Genomic DNA, 20,632 nt, shown 5'->3' on the forward strand with positions numbered 1-20,632 from the left:
AGTATTATTATCTGTGCATCATTATCTGACATGGATTTACTAGGTTTTCTCACACTGTACCCTTCTATTAGAGAACAATAATAATTGCAGGCAATGCCTACAATCATACTGTTGTTTCCCTGGACTCTGAATGGGAAGTTCACTGTCTGTACTGGGCTGTACGATTCAATTAAGTCCAATAACCCTTGTTTCTCTGGAGAATCAATTATACAGTTTATAATGAAATCCCAACAAAATGAACTTCATGTGCTTCTTAAGAAACCCAGTAGTCTGAAATGGGGGATCTGAATTATGAACAAAAGTTCTTTTTTTCTTTGAAAATTCAGAGTCTGCTCCACAACCTTAAAATATTTGGTTTTTTACAATATTTTGATATGTCAACTTCTTTAAATAAAAATATAATAGAGGGAAACATTCCACATGGGAAAATTATATCTAAAAACAAAGATGATGAGACTTACCAAACAAAAGCACTGGCAGGTCGATAGGCACACAAACAAACACAAACATACACACAAAATTCTAGCTTTCGCAACCAACCGTTGCTTCATCAGGAAAGAGGGAAGGAGAGGGAAAGACGAAAGGATGTGGGTTTTAAGGGAGAGGGTAAGGAGTCATTCCAATCCCGGGAGCGGAAAGACTTACCTTAGGGGGAAAAAAGGACGGGTATACACTCGCACACACACACATATCCATCCGCACATACACAGACACAAGCAGACATTTGTAAAGGCAAAAAATAAAAAATTACACTTGATATAAATAGCCCGTCCTTCCTTTTGTAACAAACGCTTTTTCACAGAAATCAAATGAGATGTTCCCTTCCAAAGGAAGCCTTAGTATTTCTTCCCTATGTGACAAACTCTGAGGTAAAAATAATACCAGTGTCAAAACCTATTAGCAATTTATCTACTTTAACTTTAATTCCCTTCATATTTTCAATGGAATAAGCTTACTGTGCTATTTGAACTGTGTTCTCCATTTGCTGAACTAACTTCCAGCATTAAAGGAGCCTTCCTCAAGCAAGGATTACATGACTCAATACAATTTAATATCACTGAACAGGAAATATAAATTTAGTGCACAAAGCAGTAATAGACTTAGAAACTGGTGGAATGAACATCTACTATGAGTATCAGAGTTTGTGAGGAAGGCAATAAGCTTCCTGGGAGATAGCATAAGTGACAAGGAAATAAGACTACAAATGAATAAATTAGAAGTTATTAAACGGCTTCTGCCACTGTCAAACTGGATTTAATTGAAAGCCAAGTTGGGTACATTCAAATTTTTAATAAAATTTGACTCAGGAAAGCATTCAATGCTATAAGTCTTATGAAAGATTTCAAAAGAAATGTTCAACTCATAACAGTTACCGTCCATCAGCTTTTCTAGTAGAATATCTCTGCCCCAGACTGTAGCTACAAATGTCCACAGACATACAAAAATGCCGGTTAAAATGGAGATAGTATAAAATTTTACTATTCAACAATTTCCTTTCTAATCCACACATCAGTGCATTACATTCCCAAGACAAATTACTACTTTGCATACACGCCATCATAGAATATTACTGTAGATAAAGGTATGTGTACATTTCAAGTAGCACTTGACACACAAACCACATGAGCATGGAATAAACCTAAATGTTACCACAACTATGTGCACATTATCCAGTCACATTAATGTGACCACCTGTCAAAAGCCTGAATAACCACCTTTTGCAGTGCGGACCAATGTGAGATATGCAGGAAAGTAACCATTGAGGTTCTGGAAGGTTCCGACATGTATGTAGGGCCTTGCTGAATCCAGCACTTGGGCCAGCTGTGCTGGGTTCCTCGGCACAAACAGCCTGATCCAGGCAGATTCACAGATTCTCGATTGGATATAAATCCGGGGAGATTGGTAGCCAGGGGAATATGCAGTAAACTAATCCTGGAGCTCTTCAAACAATGCACATGCACTACAAGCTGTTGGAGATTTTGCATTGTTCTGCTGGTAGATGCCAATGTGCCAAGGAAAAACAAACTACTTGTACCATAATACAACAATGAAACTAATCAATATTTGACAATATAACGTAGTTGGATAGATAACAGATCTACTCACCAAGCAGTATCAAGAGAATACGTATATATAAAAAGGTTTTATATATGCAACCTTTCAGAGGCAGTGGCTCCTTCTTCCGGCAGAAGGATTGAAAGGGAAGGAGGAGAGGTGAAGAAAAAGGTGTACATCCGGAAAAGTTGTCCAGGACCCTAAGTCAGGGGTGACTTACTGGACAGGATGAGAAGGAAAGGTTGATTGTTGGGGACTGCACCAGACGAGATTTAAAAAGTTGAGAGCTTAAACATGGAAAACGAGGAAATATTAAAGACAGAGATTATTGCTAAAACATAGTGCACGAGTTAATAAGAGTGAAAAGCTAAAAGCATTGTATGTACCAGAGGCAGGAAGGGGCTGGAGAAAAATAGATCAGAAAATGAAAGAAGTAGAAAACAAAAATGAAGTGAAGAACAAAGTAATTACTGCAAAGAAATACTGAGACAGAAGGAATTAATGTAAATTATGGCTGGATAGGTGACGAAAGCCAAAGACAAATTGTAGCGCTAGTTCTCACCTGAGAAACTGGTGTCTGGGGGAAGAATTCAACTGGTGCATATGGTCAAACAGGCACCAAGGTCACTACTGTCATGTTGTAAGACATGCTCTGCAACAGGATATTGTGCACTGCCTATGCCCAATCATCCTAACAGATAACATGGTGGTAGTCATGCCGATGTAAAAGGCTGAACAATGTTTACGCAACAGCTGGTATACAAAATATGTCGTTTCACAGATGCCACTCCCTTTGATAGTATATGTTTTGCCAGTTACAGGACTGGTATAGGTGGTTGTAGTAAGATGCAAAGGGCAAGTCTTGCAGTGGGGATTGTCACAGGGGTGGGAGCCATAGGGTAGGGAGATGGGTGCAAAGGGTCTGACAAGGATATTGCAGAGTTTAGGAGCGTGACAAAAAGCTATTCTAGGTGTGGTGGGCAAAACCTCAGACAGAATGGATCGTTTCTCAGGGCATGATTTTCGGAAGTCATGGCCTCGACAAAGTAGTTGATTAATGCAATCAAGACCAAGATAATACTGGGTGACAAGTGGTGTGCTCCAAAGTTGTTTTTTGGAGGGATCAGCAGTACCAGGACTGGATGTGATAGCCCAGGAAATCTGTTTTTGAATTAGGATGGTAAGGTAATTACGTCCATTGAAGGCTGAGATGAGAATGGTGGTGTACTGCTGGAAAGAGTCTGTATCCGAACAAATACATTTGCCTCGAATGCCAAGGCTGTATGAGAAGGAACGTTTGACGTGGAAAGGATGGCAACTGTCAAAATGTAAGTACTGCTTTTTGTTAGCAGGTTTAATGTGGACAGAAGTGTGTAACTGGCCTTCAGTGAGGATGAGATCGACATCACGGAAAGTGGCGTGGGATTCAGAATAGCACCATGTGATATTTAATTAGGAGAAGGTATTTAGAGATTCCAGGAATTTTAACAGGTCAACCTCACCATGAGTCCATATGGTAAAGTTGTCAACAATGCATGTCAAATAAACCAGGGGCTGAAGGCTTATGAATCCCAGGAAAACCACCTCCAACCCATGAGAAAAAGTTGGCATAGGAAGGAGCCATCCTGGTTCCAATGGCCATACCCTTGATCTGTCTGTACGTCTGCCCTCAAAGATGATGTCGTTGTTGGTAAGTATAAAGTTGATTAATATGAGCAGGAAGAATGTCATAGGTTTGGAATCAGGTGGGCACTTACTGAGGAGGTCTTCAGCAGCAGACAAACCATGTACGTGGGGGATGTTGGTAGAGAGGGAGGTAGCATCAATGGTGACTAGCAAGGTGTTTGGTGGGAGTGGGACAGGCACGGATTTCAGAGGATCTAGGAAATGGTTGATATTTCTAATACAGGAGGGAAGTCTTTGTACTAAACGTTGCAAGTGTTGATCAATGAAGGCGGCATCTCGATGGCAGACACTGTATGTAGGGTGTCAGACAGCTGCCTTAGACCTTCACTAACATACTCCTTTTGGTCAAATAATACAGTTGTAGATCCTTGGTCTGCTGGGAGGATAATGATGGTGTCATCAGTTTTTAGGGAATGCAGATCCTGGAGTTCTGCAGAGACAGGTTAGGGTCATGTTGTAGGGGACTGAGGAAGGGTTGTGAAGCAATGCTGGATTTGAGGAATTCTTGGAAGGCTTGGAAGGGGGTGGTCTTGAGGTAGTGGTGGTGGATCAAGTTGGGATCATGGTCTAAACTGTTCAAGACACGGTTCAGTGTCAGATTTGCTGTTGGAAAGGTTTTGGGGTTGGGTTGCAAAATGATATTTCCAATGGATATTACCTGTGAAGGAAAGGAGGTCCTTCACCAAAGCAGCATGATCAAATGAAGGTTTAGGGCTGGAAGTCAGATCTGTTTCACCACATGCATCATTTGGATTCTTCCCCACACACCAGTGTCCTTGGTTCTCACCAACCACCTGGCCTTAATTTACTTTAATTTCTTCTCTCTCAGTAATTCATCACAGTAACTACTCCTTTATTAACTCCATTTTAGTTTTCTACATCTTTTATTTTCTGACCTGTCTATTTTTCGCCGTCCCTCTCTCACCTCTGTTACACACAATACACCTAGCTTTTTGCTCCTTATTAACTTGTGAACGGTGTTTTAACAGTAATATCTGTATTGCATATTACACAGTCTTCCACCTTTAAGCTCCCAGGTTTTCAAATCTGTCCGGTGCAGTCCCCAACAATCAGTCTTTCATTCTCATCCTGTCCGGTGACCCGAGGTTCTGGGTGACTTTTCCAAACTCCAACCCTTTTCCTAAACCTCTCCAGCCTTTTCTTTCACCCTCATTCCTTCCTCTTCAACTCTTCTGCCAGAAGGAAAAGCCACTGGCTCTGAAAGTTTGCATAAATAAAACCTTTTTTTATATGTGTTCTCTTTCCACAGCTTGGTGGGTAAATGTTTTATCTATACAAACTACTTGTAGGGCTGGACATGGTCCCCAAGGATAAATGCATACTTGTGTTGATCTAATGTGCCTTCCACAATGATGAGGTCACCCAGGAAATGACATGAAAACATTCCCCAAACCACAACACTTCCTCCTTCCGCCTGGACCCTTCCAACAACTGTTGCAGGGTGTTTGCTTTCTGTGGTGTGCGTACTGTAAGACCTTTGGTACACACACCATCAGATTATTTGACTTGTCACTCTAACGAAGTAGGCGAGTGTCAGCAATATGTCTCGTGGTCTTATCGTGGCATGTTTATCTTCTGCCGTTAGGTCAGACGATAGAAATGCCACTTGCACGCTTAGAGTAGCTGATTGACGGTGACCAACTTTAAACAGAACTTGATTAATTTTCACACACATTTATTAAAATAATAACCAGCATAAACATTACTTAACTTAGTTCTGGATGCTATTACAATTGACAATCTGAAGTTCCTTTGGTCTTGGTACGTTAATCTTATTCTCACATATCTCTGATACTTGACAAAGTGTCTATACATTTATCTACATGGCTATGTACAGGAATATGATAATCTTATTAGGCGCAGACTGAAACTTGACTATAGACTAATGCACACTGATGCAGACTGATGCAGATAAATGCAGACTGACTAATCGGAGGTCTGTACACTCGTTATAATACCTCACGCGTTGATGTATCACTGCGCGAGTGTGATCCACGAGGAGAAAAGGTTCTACGTTAGCAGCAATCTCATTGGCTGCGTTACATATTAATACGCAGATCAGCGGAAGCAGAATTTGGTCCATCTTTATGGGAGCGCCATCTCGTAGAGCAGAGGCAGATGAGTGCTGCGCCTGCGCTGTTGTGCTTAGTGGAGCGCGCTCTAGTGGGAAAGTTGTGTATGCGCTGACTACGCGGAACTATGTACACAACACTTTCAGATGTTTCTCACCATACAAACCAGCTGTCACCTATCTGATGGAGCACAAAATGTGATTCATCTGAAACTGCCACCTGTCGCCACTCAGTGGATATCCAGTTGTGGTACTGGCACTCAAATTCCAGCTTTCGCTGCCAACAGTCGCATGTCTATTCGCCCGTACACATACCTACAGCTGTCATTCATGCCTGTCACCTACAGCCCATGGCGTACCACAGCTGCCTTGGTGCCGATTTTGGATAGCGTCATTCTGCTATGCGTGGTATACTTTACAGCCCTTTATCTCCGATATTTCCAAACTGGGGAAAAAACTTGATAGTGGATGCCCCCCCTCAAGTGTTTGAGAAAGGACGTCAAAAATTTTTAAAAAATACGTTTTTCACAGATATGTTGATTTTGTATTTCTGAAGAGTTATACCTATAAAACATATATGTTCAAGGAAATGTAAGACATGTTATTCGATCCTAAATGCGCCAAAGTACAGTGCCACGCCTCTTCACACAGCATTCTTCTATTGGACGTCACTGTATTTCACTCTGTGGAATTCAAACGTGTATATTTTGTAATGGAAGCCATCCAACCTACATTCAGGACAGTGGAAATTAGAAAGACCTCTGATGCCTCTCCTGCTCCCAGTCAGCCAATCTGACATCCTACCCCCCCTTTAAAAAACTCACAATTAATACTGGGTAGGGTTATTTGTGACCGGGAGAATAAGAATGCTTCAGAAAATTTGCATTCTTTATTGCTGCTTAGCTAATAACTTCCTCTTTCGTGTGACAAAAAATTAAATATGAGACATAAAAGCAGTAAAGACGAGAGATAAGCAAGACATTACACATTTCTGCACTCCTTATGTCCCAGCATTTTTTTCTCCCTACTCTTGCTACAGCTTTACACAGTGTTCTTGCCCTTCAGTGAAATAATATATTACCTCATCAAAGTTCGTCGAACATTTTGCTACATGGAAAATCAAAATGTTGTAGTCTAATATTGAACAAGCTGTTAATATGAGTAGTACCCAAGACTGGTGTGGTTTCTCAATTTGGTTACATCTATTTTATCACTGTCTGCTAGATAAAAAAAAAAAAAAAAATAGGCCTTTCTAATATTGCAGCAACTGTAATACAAACCAAATAAGTGAGATTGTTTTGGCACAAATGTTCATTTTTATATAGCTCATTCACATAAATAACACGACAGAACGTAATTCATGAGATACCAACATCAAATGCCTATTAGGCCTACTACAAGTCAAAAGTTTTAGGTTAGAAAATAGTTTCATATTTCATTCATGTGCTCCAGTTTCTCAAATACGAGACCAAAAAGGAGTAGTACAAAATTTTTATATTAAGTTGGTGTCATCATATTCTTCCATTTAATTTGTGTGATGCCCCTGTTTCTTCTCCTTCTCGTTCTAAGAATCTTGTCATAATTAATTCTGTAACTATTCCTGCCATTGCCGAAACTTATTCTTCAGTTAGCTTCACTAATCCTGCCAGAACCACTGGTTTAGATGCCTCGCATTTATTCTCAGGTTAAGTATTATTATGTGTACATACAAGGCGTTTCCTGCACTATTCCGAGAATAGAATTAAGTGGCTGCTAACTGGTGACTGTACAACTGATAATGTAGCGATATGGTAAAAATTTTGTGTCAGAATTTCATTTCCTTGGATATACCGAGAAGATAGTATGTAATCGATATGAAGATGATATCTGTTCTTTCGGACATGTCCGAAAAAACAGACACCATCAGTGTCCATGCAGCACTCTAGAATGAAATGATAATTAAATCAAGACCCTACGCTGTCGAAAATGTGTGCCCCAACGGGGACTCGAATCCGGGATGATCTGCTTACATGGCAGACACTCTATCCATCTGAGCCACTGAGGGCACAGAGGATAGTGCAACTGCAGGGATTTATCCCCTGCATGCTCCCCGTGAGACCCACATTCCCAACTTAATGTCCACACACTACATTCTTAGTGCCCCTGCCCATTACACTCATTACTCGCGGCAGACAATCTTACTGAGTCCCATAATAGTTCGGGCAATAAATGTGCATCCGCACAGGAGAAGGTGGTCAATGGCCAGTTAGCCTTATCTATATGAAGATGGTATCCATACAAGATCTATACTGTACAGCAGGTTGCACCACAGGACATACAACGATGTGTTGACTTCACTCTCCAGTTTCTCACAAAGATTGAAGTTGACGAGGGCTGGCCCTGGACCAGCCTATGGACAGATGAAGCTCATTTTTCTCTGACAGGTAAGGTGAACACACAGAATTGCCAAGTTTGGGGATCTTCACCTCCAATCATGAAGATCCTCTGTATTGTGAATGTGTCGCCTTATGGTGTGGCTTCACAGTAACGTTCATCATTGGGCAATTCTTTTTTTTAACAGGTTGGCACTCAAGGACCAAAGATGTGCAGTGTGACTGGCCAGCATTATCACAATATCCTTCGATAGCATGTTATGCCCACCCTACAGAAGAGAGACGCACTGAACTCTACAGTTTCACGCAAGATGGGGCCCCATCACACATCACTCATATAGTTTACCTGCATCTCCAAAACACATTTAGAAACAATCAAATTGGCCACTGAGATCACCTGATCTCATTCCCTGTCATTTATGGTTGTGGGGTTACCTGCAGGACAGGGTTTACAAGGGAAACATTCACACGTGTGCTGATCTGAAGCGCAGTATATCAAGAGAGGTAGCCAGCATACCTATGGACATGTTTTATTCTGCTGTGAAGAATGCAATCTTCTGCTTTCTGACTCTTCTGGACACTGATGGGCATCATATTAAGCCCTTTTTGTAGCAGTGATGGTACCAGTATGTAATGGTATGATGTACTATATCAGCACATTAAAAGTGTTTCAATTGAATTGATTCTGCATTATTTTTTTCCCCATGTCCTTGACATTAATGCTACCAAGGTTGGTACTTGTATGGTAATTAGTTCCTGTGTTATAATGTTTTAAATAGGGAAAGTTTAATTATAACCCTCTAGTATTCACTGTCAGTGAACTGCAATGTTCTAAAAATTGAGCACCTGTGAATGGAATAACATTAGGACTGAAGTAAGAGGCATAAAATTGTGAGTAGTAAATGTAATTTAATACTGTTATGATATAGGGAAACATTCCACGTAGGAAAAATATATCTAAAAACAAAGATGATGTGACCTACCAAATGAAAGCGCTGGCAGGTCGACAGACACACAAACAAACACAAACATACACACAAAATTCAAGCTTTCGCAACAAACTGTTGCCTCATCAGGAAAGAAGGAAGGAGAGGGAAAGACAAAAGGATGTGGGTTTTAAGGGAGAGGGTAAGGAGTCATTCCAATCCCGGGAGCGGAAAGACTTACCTTAGGGGGAAAAGAGTGTATACCCGTCCTTTTTTCCCCCTAAGGTAAGTCTTTCCGCTCCTGGGATTGGAATGACTCCTTACCCTCTCCCTTAAAACCCACATCCTTTCGTCTTTCCCTCTCCTTCCTTCTTTCCTGATGAGCCAACAGTTTGTTGCAAAAGCTTGAATTTTGTGTGTATGTTTGTGTTTGTTTGTGTGTCTGTCGACCTGCCAGCACTTTCATTTGGTAAGTCACATCATCTTTGTTTTTAGATATAATTTAATACTGTCTTATATTAGCAATGTAAAGCGTGAGAACATCTAGACAAACAGATTTGTAAAAAAATCCAAACTGTTACAGTGACCACCGAAAAAACTTTGAAATAAAAAGAAACACATATGGTCTAAATAGGACTTTTATTACAGTTGCAAAAGATGCTATATAATCTATACTACTTGCATCACTGTGATTGCGGAAAAAAGGAATCCTAAGAAGAAAAAAAGACTATTTACATTAGGTGCATTGCTCCGAAGATAATTCTCTAAGACAACATGATGTTCAAATCAACATGACCATAGATATTTTAATTGCAAAACATGCAGAACCAAGTATGGTGATTTAAACTTCAATTTGTTAACTTGACGCCATTTTGATTTGTTATCTAACAGCATCCCCAACAAATTTTACACTGGGTTTCATTTAGTGTATGATCACCAACATCGAGTTCTGATGCCAGAGGGAATTTTTGACTGCTGGAATTTCGTAATATAAATTTCTGTACGATTACAACAAAATTGTTATTGTAAAACAGTTGTGTACCACGTTTGGCTGTGTGGCTTGTGTCTTTAAAGGATGAGCCTGGACCCTTGATCATATGGCTTTTGTCATCAGCTAACATTACAGATTTTCATCTATCCTTCAATAATAGCGGAAGATCATTTAGGTAAATTAGTGACAAAAGTCACAGTTTGTATTTATTTCTGTCATACAGTTTATCACACTTCCTGTTACAAAAGTAAAATTGTATCAATACAAGATGGATACCATTAAAGCTAAACACTTAGTTTCCCACATAGAATATATTATGTTGACAATAAATAGCCTTAGCAAAGCACAGGATAATATACTGACAGTATTTTTTAAAGCTGTCGTAGGACTTCAAATATGAGATCATATACAGTTTACTCTGTAGAGAACCCTTTATGAAAGCCAACCTGAGATGCAGTTAATAAGTTATGCTGTCACTGTTCTACTGCAGGCCACTGTCTCTAAAATTTCAGATATTAGGTGGTTGAAATGGGACAGTAATCACACATGACTGGTATATTTTTATTTTGGTAGATGGTTTTCACTGTTGTGTAAGCCTGACAGTAAATATGCCTTGAGTTTTTGACTAATTACAAGATAACTTCAGGGTGCTCATCAAAGGCAACAGAACATTTTAACACATTTCTAAAAACACAACTATAACCATAAGAATGGCCAATTTTGTTTTCACCTGCTTAGGGGTTAAATTTTTGAAAGGAATGTTTGTCATTGGAGTAAAAAGAGTCTATTAAAGTAAATCTAACATACTTTTTATTTGGTGTTTATTATTTACTTCATTATTAACTAATTCTATCTTTTTAAAAAATCTGTTTCTGCAAAGTTGTGTGTATGAACTCTTGATCATTTTTTACAAGTTCTAAATTGGTCAATTTACAAATTTTTCAAGTATTACAGAATGTTCTAAGGGTTGCAATAGTTGAAAAGTGAGGAAACAACAGTTAGGTCTATCAATAAAGTTTCAGTTTTTACGAGTCAAGAACTGAAGTGTTCATTTTTTTTCAAAAATTCTAGTAATAAATTCCAGAACAATTATAACATAAACAAAATTATGAAAAGGAAAGTTGATACTCACCATATAGCAGAAATGCTGAGTCGTAGATAGGCACAACAAAAAGGCTGTCATAAATAAGCTTTCAGCCAGTGTCTGGCAGCTGAAGCCATACTTGTGTCATCTATTTTTGACAAAGGCTTCGTTGGTGGGAGCTTATTTGTGACAGTCTTTTCGTTATGCCTGTCTGTGACTCAACATCTCTGCTATATGTTGAGTAACAACTTTCCTTTTCATCATATTGTTACATTCCATCCTGGATTTTCGACTGTTTGACAACATTAACGTTTTGAGTTTTCAGGCTTACCTCGAAAATTACTGTTGTCTTTATTTTCAATATGGCGCTGGGCAATGAGCAGGAAGATACTGCGTGCATTTGTTGTGAGAGCTTTGAACACATTATTTAATGATGATAGTGCCAGGCTCCCAGAATTTTTCACCATCACAGAGCATTCAAATGATGTTTCCGTGAAATATGGAAGGAAATTTGTTACATCCCACCATGTGAAGTTAAAGCTGCTCAACTTCGCTTGATCCCAGACTGCAAAATCAAAACTGAATTTCAAGTACAACTCATACTAGCTTCTGTCATAAAAAAATCTATAAAGTAATGCATTATAACAAAATATGAAGAAAATGTCAGGTATCTGTTTTATATTTATGACTTATGATAAAAAAGACTGGATAGGAAAGTATTTATGATATTCCTGTTATTATCAATCTTTCTGTTATAATCAAGAACATGGTAGTCAGTGTGCAAGAACAGCAAAGACAAATGGGATTAAAGCTACAGGTAATTGTGTCATTTATTGCTAGGCACTCAGCATGACAGCCTCAGTAATGATTTGAATAACCACCAGAGTTTGAAATGATGCACGATGTTGGTCCCGATGAACTTACTAATGTCAGCAAGATTCTGCAGAAATAAGTGTATGTAATGAAAATTTCATCGGAGTACAACATACATTGATCTGAAGCCACACAATACAAGAGACATCACACTAAGCAGACTTGTGCCAGCCAATATACCAACACAGTGTCTTTCAGAGCAGAAACTCAAATCAGTTTACAGAAAGTGTCTTGGCCATTTGTTGAATCTCATGAAGTACTAACACTGAAAAATGAAAGTTTTGTAAAATTGTAAGAAGACAGAACAGGCGGTCAGTGCTCACCTTCAGGGTTCAAAATTCCATCACTGACAATAGACACATTTAAAGTAGAAAATAAGTATACATGTCTTTCATACCAGTTTCATCCTCCCCAGGGAAGCAAGAGGGATAGACTGGGGAAGTTTAAGAAGGAGACAAAAATCACTCAGACCTCAGGTTGCAGTGGACCCACATCAGTAGCCCTACTGTACATCAGTATGGAAACTGCCCCATCAATCTGTGTAATTGCTACAATGTCAGGCAGTGATGCTGCACGCTGCCAGGCATGAAGTCTGCAGCCATGTACCATCTAAGTCTTCTTCCTGAGCCAATGTAAGAATAGTTGGAGCCAACTGTATGAACACGTCTTGCAGAGATATCAGTGTGACCTCCACAACAGACAGCATGATGCTTAGGTCTGTGTTTGTTTTACTCTTCAGAAATACTTGTACATGCCATCACCATGCATGTGCATGGACTTGGACTGTGTTAGTCTTCCTATCATGACTTGCCTGCCTTAGCTTATGAAGAATCTATCTGTTTCCAGTTTGTGATACCACTATTTCACACATTTATTCAAATATCTATGTGGAAGTAGAAGTTGAGTGCTGCCTACAAAATCCACCCAGTGTGACCATAAGGGGGAGACGAAGATCTTTGTTCTTACAACAGATGGGTCCTCTTTCATCCCTAAGAAAAGTATCTAAATATTATAAAGATAGCTATAGTTTTCTTCCTACCTTGAATGTGTGCATTGGTAGTGCTGAAATTTTGCCACTTAAAGATAAGTACTGGTTAGCCATTCTGTCCCCTTGTAATGAATTTTTCATTTGATAGAACTAGCATAGACCTACATGGGTAGCAAAGAAACTTAAAGTTTATTGCTGGAGCACCATAATATTTTAATTGATAGTATCATAATATCATGCACTACTGCATTCAGTTAATGATCCTCTTCTAGCTATGACATGCATAATGTTTGTGGCACAGCATTACATCATTCTCTGCAGCATAGCTCACTTTCATACAGTTAAAATGCCTCCAGACTTCCTTTGATGTATTAACGTAACATAAAATGACAAATAAGGTGCGCAGAAATGGTCTTAATGAACACACTTTGGATCAAACAGGAAGGGAAATTCAGACATCATTAAATAAAATGGAGCTAATAACTATGGCACAGTTTTTATTGTTAATAAGTAAAATGTCTTCTTGTCCCTATGCCCACTCATAATGCTACATGTTACAATCTACAAGTTGTATGACATCACCTTAGCAGCACCATTAAATTGAAAGCTATCTTGTAATAAATGTTTGTTGCAATCATGATACTGCAATCACTCCTTTGATCATTACATGCTGTCCATGTCATGCTATTACAACTGTACTTTGATAATATGCTTAATCCCACGCAAAAATCTGCAAATTTATCATAACTTTTTCCAATATTGTAATGCATGCACAATCACATATAAAACTTTCTAACAATATGTTTTCCAGTCAAATCAGCTGTAAACAAATAACTTACCTAAGGGAGCATTTATGTGATCTATAGAAGCTAGCAGGTATATATTAGGAGTGCTAGCTAGACGACTCAGAACATCTTGGCATTTGTCATTGCGCAACATTTCGCCATCAATATTATGCACAATAAGGTACAAAGAATTCTTGTATATGCCAGAGTACCAGCTCTGGACCAGTTCTAAACATTCATAGAGGTCAGCAGGCACATTTGATAACTCAAGAATATTTTTAGCTATCATATTGACAACCTGTAAATTGAAGAGATCATTTATGTTGATCATTAGCTAAAACTTCAAATTAGCTCAGTCAAATCTACATAATCAAATTTGTATTTTTAAATTTATGACAGAAGGGGGTGCACAACAGAAGCAAGTGTGTGAGTGAGGAAGGGGGGGGAGGGGGGGGGGAGAGTGGGAGAGAGAGAGAGAGAGAGAGAGAGAGAGAGAGAGAGAGATAGTGTGTGTGTGTGTGTGTGTGTGTGTGTGTGTGAGAGAGAGAGAGAGAGAGAGAGAGAGAGAGAGAGAGAGAGAGAGAGAGATTTACAGAAGTAATACACCTTAGTTGTTTTTCAATAACTCACTGAAGTAGCCCTGGGGTACATGAGCAGAGTGTACAACAAAGGAATGAATGAACATAATTGCAGAATATGAATGTTCCCTTTATGTGGCACTCTAATCTTTCCTTTCCATCCAAACAACATTTTATGAACTCAAGAACTGCTCTTGCAAATTATTCAGATAAAGTGACTCTTAAGCTAGAAAATTATTGTTGTTACTGCCATGAATAATGTTCCCAGTCATGAAAGCCTCATACGCACAGTACACAAATAATTTTTCTTTATGTACAAAGTTTCAAATACTATTGTCCTCAAGATGGTGAATCTTTTTCAATTAATAAAGTAAAAACATGTGTAGGTGGAGAAGCCTTCTGCTGGGATATTAATATTTTGCAACAGAGCTTAAATATTTCTCACTTAGCTAGTTTCAGTAAAAAAACAAAGATGCTTACAAACTAATAGAATCCCTCTTCCTCTCCCTCTGGCACTCTGGGAGTTGCAGTATATACATATCTGTGTATTCTAGCAATAGGCAACACTTTAACATTGTGAAAAAGTAGTTACTGTCCTTCAAACAACCAGTATAACTATATAAAAGTTTGATTTCCTAGTTATAAAAACAGTTAATCATAATGCAAATAAATTTCTCTAATCTTAAATTCTTAGCTCCAGCAAAGAGCAGAGCATGACTGTATATTTCCTGCCAAGAAGAAAGTGACAAAAAAACTTAAAATATGTTCCAATTCTTGTTGTTATAACATAAACAGAACCATGATTAATCAGCTGCTAGCATAGTAGGCAGAACAGTTTATTAGCATTCTCTTTATAACACATCCTTTCATTTCAAAGATCTGATTATTCTCCTCCTTGATGAGATCTCCAGAACACAATGTGTATTCAGTGAATGAAATAATTCTCTCGCCCGTGGCATATTCCTCTTGCATGTGGACAGTAATCCTTCTCTCAATATATTGTGAAATACATTTACAATTATGGCCTAATTTGTAATGCCATTGTTCAGTGACCGTCCTGTATACTCAGCATTAATGTGACTTCTGCGTTTCACTCATGCAGTACACAGAATGGATACACAGTTACTGCACTCTGTGTGTATAGGATAATAATTTTACAATTCCCTTTCTGTTAGTATGAAGATGCAACAACATGTATTATCTAAGGAACAGAACTTTCAAAAATATCTGGAAAACAGAAGGGAGAACGCCATCAAAAGAAGGACTTTAAGCATCGCAAGAAAGTATCCTAGCCTGAATATTGCAGTAGTGCAAACAACAACACTAGCATCACTGATGCTTCGCAAAAAGTAGTGCAAATATTAAAAAACTTTTGCAGAGAAATACCGCCAGATTTCAAACATCTGTGGATGGAACATTCTGCTACACTATCTTATCGATCCTAATTCCACAGGCAGCACATAGCAGTCACACTCTCCCTTAATTCATTTACATGTTACAGATGAGAAAATGCCTTAAAACCCTCTCAGGTTACTGCACTTAGGCTTGACATTATTCACTATACAATGCACAGGAACTCACCTTGAACCACACTTTATTTAATTTTATCTTCAATGAAACAAGAGCTAATGGAGGAATGGACCACTCATATGATTATTCCCATATTAAAACCTGAGAAGGATGCTAGAATTTTTGCACCTTATGGGCCATTGTGCCTTGCCTTCATGTGTATAGAACACTCGTGAAGACCCATTAAAAACTGTCCAGAATATTGGTTGGAATGCAATGAATTGCAATTGAAGTCCCAGTCTGACTTTTTCAAGTGTCATGGATACATCTGCAATTTATCTACCATTTCTTCAGATGTATTTTGTTGACTCCAAAGAAAGAAAGTAATTGATTGTATTTTTCCTCCATATCCTATCGACAAACAGCAACGTTCAAATACCAACACTGCACGAGAAATTGGGACAAACTAGGTTACCAGATTACTGGAATCTCAGCATATCTACAAAAGAGAATGGTTTACATACAAATGACAAACAAATAACTGGACCTAGGTTTCTACTATAAGAAGCATTTTAACCCACTGTTCCATACATTGCGTAGTGGAATTTAGATGAATCCCTTTCAATTTATTTGCTCCGCACTTCAATATACTGATGATGTTATTTTGTACACATCCAAGACAGTTAAAAATGTGGATGAACAGTTGTTAAAAATGGGCTAGCATGTCACCAGAAAAGTGTTTTGTGATTATATTCACAAAGTGACCAGACACACGAATATTAGTCTTTCACTGACTAGAGCATGATATGCAGCAAATCCTAACAACATAAACTGGATATGCTACAAAACAACTGTTTTTGACTCTGCCTCGGTGCAGTGAGATCAACACCAACAATCTGAACAGATTCGTCCTGATGGATACAAGCTAGTAGCACACTGGTGTAGAACTAATAAGAAAGAAATGGGAGTGGCTGTTTATGTAAAAGATGTACTTAAGTTCCAGGCCCTTCAGGTTAATGAACAGATTTTTGAATGTGCACCACAATAGTAGGTCAGGGACACAAGCTTGTTTGAAGTGCATTCAAGGTACAACACCTCAGCTTCCCCCCCCCCCCCCCCCCCCCCCCCTCAGGTCTGGAAACAGATACAAACATGTTGTGTGCACTCATTGTGAATATGTGACAGAAATTACAGCACTGTACAGCACACACAACTCCAGCGAAGTGGTGAGAATGATGCTTGTTACTTAAAATGATGAAATTTTCATTACAAAAACAGCATGTAATCATTTGTTTCCTCAATTTGTACAGTGTGACACTGAAAGAAATTCATCGCCATTTGAGTACAGTATGTGGTGATTGTGTCATGGATGTATCTAATGTGTGTTAATGGGTGCAACAGTTCAAAGCATGCAGAACATCACATGACAACCACCCAAGACAATCTCCACCTCGCACCAGTTGGTCTGACAAAATTACTGGGCAAGTGGTGAAAGTTGTTTTGGAGGATCACCAAATGAGTATAGAACACATTGCACAAGTTGATATTTCCGTGGGAGCTGTGCATACAGCTCTGCATGAAAGCCTGAAATTGCGAAAAGTGTCCTCCAGGTGGGTGCCATGAAGCTGACAGAGGACCAGAAGGCTGTGCACATAGCATGTAGCTGAGCAATGCTGACACACGATCAGCGCCGGCTTTAGGGTGGGGCGACCCGGGCGGTCGCCCAGGGCGCCGGGGCCCAAGGGGCGCCACATACTAAACACATGTAAAAAAAATAAAAATAAAAATAAAAAAAATTACAATTTACAATCACCCATTTCGCAAAACTAAAATATTATTCAGTCTCATTCAACACACGTCGCTAATCTCACGAATACGCGATGAATTCGGGGTAGCAGAAGAGAAATCATGCTGAATGCAATCTTCGTATTGTCTGCAACCATCCATGTTTGACGCGGGCTAGCACGGGCTCTACCAAAGCGCCTCTCTTATTTGTTTCAAGAACTGCAACAAGGAAGAGCCCATGCAGCCGCACCATCTCTCGTTCACAACAGAAACTACCGGTCGCTCCAAATAAAAGAAAATACAGACTGTGAAATATACATTACATTATGATTTAATTAATACGAATGTATTTATATCGAATGTTTGTGACTTAATGACTCTTGTGCATTAATTAATGTATCATGCAATGCGTGCACTGCGTAATATGTTTTGTGTTTAGATGACTGACAGAAAATATAGGTTTATGGCTTACAGTTATATTAAATTTAATAAAAATATGGTACCCAATTCAAAATTAGTGTTTTTTCGTTGTACATATTACCTCCTATATATAAAAATCAATTGTTGTGTGTTAGTCTCACCAAAACAAAAATTATTTAAATTGGTCAAGCCATTTCTTTGTTTTGTTTTGTTCGCTTTAGTACAGGGGTGCTTCAGAAAAGAAAAGAAATATTTGGGATATACGAGCCTGTTTCAACCACATTTTACGCATCTTTTCTTTGTTTGGAAGACGCAAAAACAATTTTCTGGAGTTTTTGTAGATGTACAGTGCAGTAATACGCAATATTTTTAGACAATTTCCCAAAACGTGAATGCCCAAACAATATATCACTGCTATACTGACAGTTACGGCAGCGACAGCAGCATGCTGGACTGACGTCACAGGCTACACAAGACTCACATCCACCTGGAGCGTCTTAGCGGGCTTTCAGATAATTTGGATTTCATTTCCATTTAAAAAAATAAAATACTCAAATTTACGATGGAAAAAACCATGTTATGATCATAAGATGACGCCATTAACCACTTAAGACGATTTCTAGAAAACAGTCAAATACCGTGTTGCAAAGCACTGCCAGGTTCGCTATTTATACAATAAAGGGCGCCAACTGGACGACTCGCCCGGGGCACCTGGATGGCTAAGGCCGGCCCTGCACACGATGATGGGTTGAATGAGACTTCCTTTCCACTGACAGTGACAATGGACAAAACATAGATACAGCAAAGTGCCTGTCATCTCAATGGAAGTACAGACTCATTGTCACCATAAATTTTCAGGTAAGCAGCTTTGCTGAAAATCTGATGCCAGCCATCTTCTAGGTTAGTGATCGCATAATCCTTGTTGTTGTTGTGGTCTTCAGTCCTGAGACTGGTTTGATGCAGCTCTCCATGCTACTCTATCCTGTGCAAGCTTTTTCATCTCCCAGTACCTACTGCAACCTACATTCTTCTGAATCTGCTTAGTGTATTCATCTCTTGGTCTCCCTCTACGATTTTTACCCTCCACGCTGCCCTCCAATACTAAATTGGTGATCCCTTGATGCCTCAGAACATGTCCTACCAACCGATCCCTTCTTCTGGTCAAGTTGTGCCACAAACTTCTCTTCTCCCCAATCCAATTCAATACTTCCTCATTAGTTATGTGATCTACCCATCTAATCTTCAGCATTCTTCTGTAGCACCACATTTCGAAAGCTTCTATTCTCTTCTTGTCCAAACAATTTATCGTCCATGTTTCACTTCCATACATGGCTACACTCCATACGAATACTTTCAGAAATGACTTCCTGACACTTAAATCTATACTCGATGTTAACAAATTTCTCTTCTTCAGAAACGCTTTCCTTGCCATTGCCAGCCTACATTTTATATCCTCTCTACTTCGACCATCATCAGTTATTTTGCTCCCCAAATAGCAAAACTCCTTTACTACTTTAAGTGCCTCATTTCCTAATTAATTCCCTCAGCATCACCCGACTTAATTAGACTACATTCCATTATCCTTGTTTTGCTTTTGTTGATGTTCATCTTATATCCTTCTTTCAAGACACTGTCCATTCCATTCAACTGCTCTTCCAAGTCCTTTGCTGTCTCTGACAGAATTACAATGGCATCGGCGAACCTCAAAGTTTTTATTTCTTCTCCATGAATTTTAATACCTACTCCGAATTTTTCTTTTGTTTCCTTTACTGCTTGCTCAATATACAGATTGAACAACATCGGGGAGAGGCTACAACCCTGTCTTACTCCCTTCCCAACCACTGCTTCCCTTTCGTGTCCCTCGACTCTTATAACTGCCATCTGGTTTCTGTACAAATTGTAAATAGCCTTTCGCTCCCTGTATTTTACCCCTGCCACCTTTAGAATTTGAAAGAGAGTATTCCAGTCAACATTGTCAAAAGCTTTCTCTAAGTCTACAAATGCTAGAAACGTAGGTTTTCCTTTCCTTAATCTTTCTTCTAAGATAAGTCGTAAGGTCAGTATTGCCTCACGTGTTCCAGTGTTTCTACGGAATCCAAATTGATCTTTCCCGAGGTTGGCTTCTACTAGTTTTTCCATTCGTCTGTAAAGAATTCGCATTAGTATTTTGCAGCTGTGACTTATTAAACTGATAGTTCGGTAATTTTCACATCTGTCAACACCTGCTTTCTTTGGGATTGGAATTATTATATTCTTCTTGAAGTCTGAGGGTATTTCGCCTGTTTCATACATCTTGCTCACCAGATGGTAGAGCTTTGTCAGGACTAGCTCTCCTAAGGCCGTCAGTAGTTCCAATGGAATGTTGTCTACTCCGGGGGCCTTGTTTCGACTCAGGTCTTTCAGTGCTCTGTCAAACTCTTCACACAGTATCATATCTCCCATTTCATCTTCATCTACATCCTCTTCCATTTCCATAATATTGTCCTCA

General features: G+C 39.0%; 1 protein-coding gene across 2 annotated transcripts in view; it reads right to left on the minus strand.

Annotated features, from left to right (window-relative positions):
• Positions 1-20,632, minus strand: part of LOC124605514 (origin recognition complex subunit 2) — a 108,486-nt gene that overhangs the window by 4,970 nt on the left and 82,884 nt on the right. For both annotated transcript variants that reach the window (XM_047137255.1, XM_047137256.1), the window contains 2 exons: positions 13,907-14,150; positions 11,538-11,771 (listed from right to left, as the gene is read on the minus strand). In XM_047137255.1, coding sequence (XP_046993211.1) covers positions 11,538-11,771; positions 13,907-14,150 — 478 coding nt within the window. The remainder of the gene's footprint in view (positions 1-11,537; positions 11,772-13,906; positions 14,151-20,632) is intronic.

The sequence above is a fragment of the Schistocerca americana genome, chromosome 3 (genome assembly GCF_021461395.2).
Source record: "Schistocerca americana isolate TAMUIC-IGC-003095 chromosome 3, iqSchAmer2.1, whole genome shotgun sequence".
Classification (NCBI taxonomy): Eukaryota; Metazoa; Arthropoda; class Insecta; order Orthoptera; family Acrididae; genus Schistocerca; species Schistocerca americana.